Source organism: Lolium perenne, chromosome 3 (genome assembly GCF_019359855.2).
Source record: "Lolium perenne isolate Kyuss_39 chromosome 3, Kyuss_2.0, whole genome shotgun sequence".
NCBI classification, from domain to species: Eukaryota; Viridiplantae; Streptophyta; class Magnoliopsida; order Poales; family Poaceae; genus Lolium; species Lolium perenne.
In genome coordinates, this window is record NC_067246.2 from 269,827,652 (window position 1) to 269,834,608 (window position 6,957).

A 6,957-nucleotide genomic window follows, 5' to 3' on the forward strand; every position below is an offset into this window, starting at 1 on the left:
TTTCATTTTCGGGTGCCAAAACGGGTTTTTTTTGTGAAGCACCTACATGGGGCGCATTTTAGTAATGCGCAAGACCTCCGCGTAGTGGTAGGACCCCGCCTTCGCACCACATATCACATGCCATATGTGCACGCTAGCTATCTGGGAATGCATGCAACTTCCGTTGGAAAGTGACTGGATTTGAACTAGGGCTACACTTTCCGTCGCTCAATAAATTTCGGGAAAAATGTTTTTTTAGGTCTACGACACATTACTTTATATGCTAAATTTTTTTCGTTTAGCGCGATGGTAACGGGTGCACCAGCGCGCCCGGTACGGCCATATCGCATCTCCGTGGGGGCCCATTTTGGCAAGATAGCAATTTAAACGAAGTCAGAAAATCCCGCGGAACCGCATGGCGTCATTTTATGTGTCCTAGTAAGAACTCCAAATTTCGGAATTAGGATACGACAATTATTTTAAAAAACTCTTCACAAACAGAGCTATCACGTCCGGAGTTCTATGACTTTTAGGACAAATGAGTAGGAAACGGATTGTAACACCGCATAGTTTGTCGGACTGAGGCCATATTTGGCACGTGTGTGGTCCCTGAGATGGGAAGCAAGGCCCCGGGAGTGGATTTCCAATTTGACCCATGGGCAATGGTTTTTAAATTTTCGGGGTGCCAAAACGGTTTTTTTAAGCACCTACATGTGGCGCATTTTAGTATTGCGCAAGACCTCCATGTAGTGGTACGACACCGCCTTCGCACCACATATCGCATGCCATATGTGCGCGCTAGCTATCTGGGAATCCATGCGGCTTCCTGCGGTGTCCCGCCGAATCCGCTGGAAACTGACCGGATTTGAACTAGGGCTACACTTTCCGTCGCTCAATAAATTCAGGGAAAAATATTTTTAGGTCTACGATACATCACTTTATATGTTTTTTTCCATTTAACGTGATGGTAAACGGGTGCACCAGCGCGCCCGGTACGGCCATACCGCATCTCCATGGGGCCTGTTTTGGCCAGATGGCAATTTAAACGAAGTCAGAAAATCCTGCGGAGCCGCATGGCGTCATTTTATATGTGCTAGTAACCACTCCAAAATTCGGAATTAGGATACGACTATTATTTTGAAAAACCCTTCACAAACAGGGCTATCATGTCCGAAGTTCTATGGCTTTTAGGGCAAATGAGTAGGAAACGGCCTGTGATACCGCATAGTTTGTCGAAACAAGGCCAAATTTGGCACGTGCGTGGTCCCTGGGATGGGAAGCAAGGCCCAGAAGCGGATTTTCAATCTGACCCATGGGCGATGGTTTTTTCATTTTCGGAGTGCGAAAACGGGGTTTTTTGTTGTGAAGCAGCTACATGGGCGCATTTTAGTATTGCGCGAGACCTACGCGTAGTGGTAGGACACCGCCTTCGCACCATATATCACATGTCATATGTGCGCGCTAGCTATCTGAGAATCCATGTGGCTTCCTGCGGTGTCCACCGAATCCGCTGGAAACTGACCGGATTTAAACTAGGGGTACACTTTTCGTCGCTCAATAAATTTCACGAAAATGTTTTTCGGTCTATAACACATCACTTTATGTGCTAATTTTTTTCCGTTTAGCGTGTTGGTAAATAGTGCACCAGCGCATCCGGTACGGCTATTTCGCATCTCTAGAGGGGGGGGGGCGTTTTGGCCAGATGACAAACAGGACGTCATATTTGAATTTCTCTAATTTTTAGGTTTAAATGATGATATGGATGTCATATTTAGATTCCTCTCATTTTCTGATCTATTTAGACATATTATTTGTGGAATTTCGATTTTTCGATTTAAAGATATTAATTATTCCATATTAAATATAAAAAAGACCAAAAAATCATTTTATGATTAATTTAATAATATTATTACTTATATATTCATTGTTTTTTACTTAAGTAATTGTTTGGAATTCAAAAATAAAGAGGTGTGACATCACAGTTCAAGGGTTAATAGGGTTGATATGGTATTATTATCAGCAAGATGTCAATTCTTTAATGGAAGCTCATCCGAATGGAACCAAGAAGTTAAGCGTGCTGAGGTTGGAGTAGTGTGAGGATGGGTGACCGACTAAGAAATTTAACCTCTACGATTAAGTGTACTTAGAGTTAAAAGTGTAGTAGGTGAAAGATAAGTAAAAAAAGAAAAAAATGGTATAAAAAAATTTAAATTTTATAAAATTTAAAATTCTATGCTGAGGGTTTTGCCGTCGGCATATAGAAAAAAAAGATTTTTTTTGGAAAAAGGAAAGTTGAATTTTTTAAATTTATATGCTGACGGTTTTGCCGACGGGCCGAGGGCCAGGCTACGCCAACGGCAATAGTGGCTCCACCGAGGGAGGTAGTCGCCGAGGAGCTATGCTGAGGGCTGCCCTCGGCGTAGCCTACGCCGACTGTCAAAACTGGCTACGCCGAGGGTTTTCGGCCCTCGGCATATCGGCCCATTCCTGTAGTGGATGCGACCTTCATGTATCCTTAACTACTACCTGACCTCATGTTTGTCCTAGCTAGCTATCCGATGCTTGTTGTACATGCAACTAGGAAATGGTGTACTGTTGTACCGGCCTTTGTGGTCCTCGATATAGTGAACTCGATCCCACGGCATCGTTTTGGATTCACGGTTACAATCCAGTCTCTAGTTTTTACATGATTTACTGCTAAAATCCTTTGTATAGTCCCAAGTTTTCAATACAGCACATGTATTTACGTACGCTTCACACTGTAGGATGTTCAGTAACAAGTGACGACGTTATTAGGTATTCGCATTGTCATGGGAACATGTGTGGAACAGATGTCTGCTATGTAGCTCCTCGTCCTACCTAGGCTGGAGCTCGGAGATTGTCACGTCGTTTTCCGAGAAACCGGGGGTAGGCAGCTGGCCGCTACTTGTCGTCCCATCCAAGGTGCTCGGGTAACTGGACGTCGGGTTCCCTCCGGCCAAGGCAACAACACCAGGTTGTGAGAAGCAGAAGGCCGGCCTCGAGGGAGCCGGCAAAGCCGTAGACGTGGAGTGGGTGTTGAGCATGAGGACCACCTCCGACGCATCCGGCCTAGCGCTCGGATTCTCCTGGACGCACAGTAGCCCGATCTGCACGCAGTAGAGCGCCTCGCTCTCAGGGTAACGTCCGCCCAGGGAAGGATCCACCAGCTCTTCCACGGACCCTGTGCTCCACATCTCCCATACCTGCAGATCGGCACGGAGTATCCTGAACTGAATAAGCTACTCCCTCTAATTCATAATAAGTATTGAGAACTTGGTACAACGGTACCGAGGTTAGGCAGGTGTGCAGATATCTTACGTAGCTGAGCAGAGATCTTGAGGCAGCGTCTTCGAGTGACCTGTTGTTCCTCCGACCAGTTATAATTTCTAGAACTATGACACCGAAGCTATACATGTCCGACTTGGCAGAGACTTGGCCACAGTAAGCGTACTCCGGAGACATGTACCCACTGCAGGAAATGGTTCACACTTTGGGTCGTCAGCGATCCAATCAAATTTTGTTTAAATTAGTTGATTTTACCGGATGAATCATTCGAACTTACAGCGTACCGACAGGCCGTTTCGTTATGTCGATCGATTGATCTCCACCGAAAGCCCTAGACAGACCAAAGTCTGAGATCTTGGGGTTCATGTCCAGGTCCAGCAAGACGTTGCTTGGCTTCAGGTCTCGGTGTATGATCTTCAGAGGAGACTCCTCGTGGAGATATAGCAGGCCTCGGGCAATCCCAGAGATGATCGTGGTCCTTCTCGTCCAGTCCAGTTGATGTGCCTTCTCAGGATCTGGTACAGACAACACTTCCTCTCAGATTAACAAGAGCACAACATACAAATTCGTTGTGTATTAATGTATATGTGTGAATTACCAAAAAGGATCGAGTCTAGGCTCCCTTGAGGCATATATTCGTACACCAGCAGTTTCTCTTGGAAGCAAACGCCCAGAAGCTGCACCAGATTCCTGTGCCTAAGTCTGTTGGCTAACACTAGCTCGTTTTTCAGCTCATTGAACCCTTGCGCGGAGTTCTGTGACAACCTTTTCACCGCTATTTCCTTTCCACCCTGCAATCCGCCCTGTGTAAAAGCAAGTTTGCTCTCAGCTAAATCAATTCACCCTATTATTTGTATTCGAAAAAGTCCACTCATAACATAGACAGTGAAGCAATATGTACCTTAAAAACTTCTCCGAATCCTCCCTCTCCGAGTTTATTTTGTATAGAAAAATTAGATGTCGCAGCTTTTAACACTTGCAGACTAAAACAGTCCAAGCCATCGGCTGCATTATCTGCAATTAGGAACATGCAATTCAACTATAGAATTTTTTTTAAGGAAAAATATAGAATAGTTGACTCTTGAGGGAAACACATAAACTTGAGAATAGTTTTATTCTCTTACTAATTTCTAGGCAAAGGCAAAAGATTACGGTTTCAAAAGACAGCAAAACTTAATGGTTGAAAGAAAGTTAGTCTTTCAACCCTTAAATTCTGTTGTCTTTAGCTAGTTAGCTCCTTCTTGCTACCGCAAAGTGCAAGTTTAGTGTCGTGTAAATGTGACCTTCTGGATTAGTGTTTTAACTTTATTCAGGTAGTCATAAACCATGTCCATGCATTTTATTTATATTTTTTTCAGGTTTAATATAATCCAACCATCCTATATTCATTTAAGCATACTTAAAGTACATTCTCTTTTTTTTCAATTTTTTCCTTTTTATGTTTTCTTCAATCATTTTTTAGTCTAAATAAAAATCAAACTAAAAGTTCAACAGCCATTGAATGGAAATATTGAAAGGGTAGCAAAAACGTGACTTTGATTTATAAAAATCTAAGGCCACTTGGCACTAAAACAACCATGTAGTTTAGTCAAATTAATCACTTAGCAGCATCAATAACCTATGTCTCTTCTTTTCTTTCCCCCTCTCTCTCGGATGGTTTTCAGTTGGTGGCAGACATGAGCAAGAAGGTCGAACTGATTTGGGCATCTAGCGATACAAGAGCTAACTAATTAGCGCAACACACAAAAAAAAGTTCCACCACCTATAAAGACCATATTATCCTCATAATTGAAGAAGCAAGTTCTAATCTCAACCACCTATCCGCATGAAAATCAAAAGCTATATAAGGTGGTGTACGAAGCATAGCAACTGAATATGTGATGTACTAGAGTATTTTTTTTTTCGGAGTACTAGTCACGTTTAAAACAAAGATGAGTGGACTACTCGTAGTTCGAAGATTTCCAGGAGGCCATTAATAGCTTGGTTATGATGGTGGGTACACTTATTACTTTGAGCAGTTACTGGAAATTGTCCTTCCTTGATATTTTTCAAAATATGTTACATGCAAGTTATGCTGTCAAATTTTGTGATATTTGGCTAAGTATGTAGAAGAAAAAAAGAACGCCAATAACATTGTTGAATCAATATTATTAGGACTATCATGAAATTTGTATTTCATATTGTATGCATTTGATATTTTCATGTATATTTGGTCTGACATTGATTAAACATGTTTTGGGAATAAATAAAGGAGTATATAGCATTTACCACTTTGCTCCTTGTGCGCCTCGATCCTTCTCCTCCGCTGACGAACATAAACAAGCGCGACTACTAGGACGAGCAGTGCTCCAACTGCAAGTGCGACTGCAAGGATGATGTGCTCTGATCTCCTCTTTCCTGCATGTTTTGAAGCAATTTTAATTAGCACCGTTAGCACCGGTCACCTCGATCACTGCACAGCAGGCACCCAGCTGCCGCCGTGAGAGCCACGACTAGAAATCGCTGATTTGTCAGGAAAAGTTAGTGAAAGTTAGAATGTTCAGTCAGACTTTTCCCGGCCGGTGCATCTAGTGAAGGCCGAAAAGCTAGGAAATTTAGTGGAGGCCGCAGTCCGACTAAGCCACTCACGGTGTCTTTGTTCGTCGGACAAGGGCGGCGACGGTGCAGCGGCGCCCGGAGGCGCGTCGAACGCCAGGTCGTAGTAAGTGTACAATTGAATCCGCAGGTGGCAGTTGAAGCTTCGCACGACCCCTCCCTGATACCCCGCGCAGCACGTCGGCAGCTGCGGCACCGCCGCCTGCAGGCACCGCCCGCACTCGGCGGCGCTGAGGTCCCTCATGCACTGCACCAGCCCGTATATGGTTCCGTTAGGGATGCTGCGGTTGTACTCCGCCTCCCCGGTAGCGAACATGCTCGTCCTCGCCGACGCAGAGCCGTTGCCGCTAGCAGCCCGCGCCACCAGCCGCTTCATCAGCGCGTAGTACGTCTTCTCGTAGTTGTCCGGGTCGGCCACTCTGCGGCCGTCGTAGAGAATCTCGCTCAGCTCATCCTCCTCGAAGCTGAAGCCGGCCGTCGAGGCGTTGATGTCGGCGTAGGTGACGATGCACTTGTCGTAGAACCCCGTCGCGCGGCGGCTAGCGGCGGTGCAGCTGGCGATGAGGTCGATGGTCCCGGACCGCAGGTCAGCAAGGCACTGGGATTCCGAGGAGTCGCCGCGGCAGATGCCGCGGACGAAGACGCGGTTGCGGCCGGTGCCGTTGGACAGGGAAGCGAACCCCGTGGGCGCCGCGGCGTCGGGGAGGGCGAAGAGGAGTGTCCGGAGGTTGTCGGCGAACATGGTGCCGTTGGTGGCAGGTGATGGGGAGGGAGAAGAAGCAGCAGGGGATGCCGCCTCTTTCGACCCGCAGTGTATCCCCGCTTGGGAAGGGTGCGCATTTGGTCAGGACCTTACGGCGCCCTCACCTTATCTCGTACCGTGTGTTCAGGTTGAGATTCGATCACAACGTTGACTGCATGCAGTGTATTGTACCGAATCATAGCTGCATATTATGTATTTTCACTGTTTCCTCGTACCACCTCACATAGCCAGGTACAGTTCTGCCCCACCCAAAGGTGCTCTCTCCGTCCTTCCCAGTACTATGTTAGCAGCAAGAGGTACGCCCCTCTGGCCCA

General features: G+C 46.0%; 1 protein-coding gene across 1 annotated transcript; it reads right to left on the bottom strand.

Moving 5' to 3' along the window:
- Positions 1 to 2,557: 2,557 nt before the first annotated feature.
- LOC139829877 (cysteine-rich receptor-like protein kinase 34) lies at positions 2,558 to 6,705 on the bottom strand. Its single transcript, XM_051370215.2, has 7 exons — positions 5,914 to 6,705; positions 5,554 to 5,682; positions 4,187 to 4,299; positions 3,884 to 4,088; positions 3,563 to 3,800; positions 3,319 to 3,469; positions 2,558 to 3,203 (listed from the first exon to the last, which is right to left on the bottom strand). The coding sequence occupies exons 1-7, from the start codon at positions 6,620 to 6,622 to the stop codon at positions 2,835 to 2,837; spliced, it is 1,914 nt and encodes a 637-aa protein (XP_051226175.2). The 5' UTR covers positions 6,623 to 6,705; the 3' UTR covers positions 2,558 to 2,834.
- Positions 6,706 to 6,957: the final 252 nt, after the last annotated feature.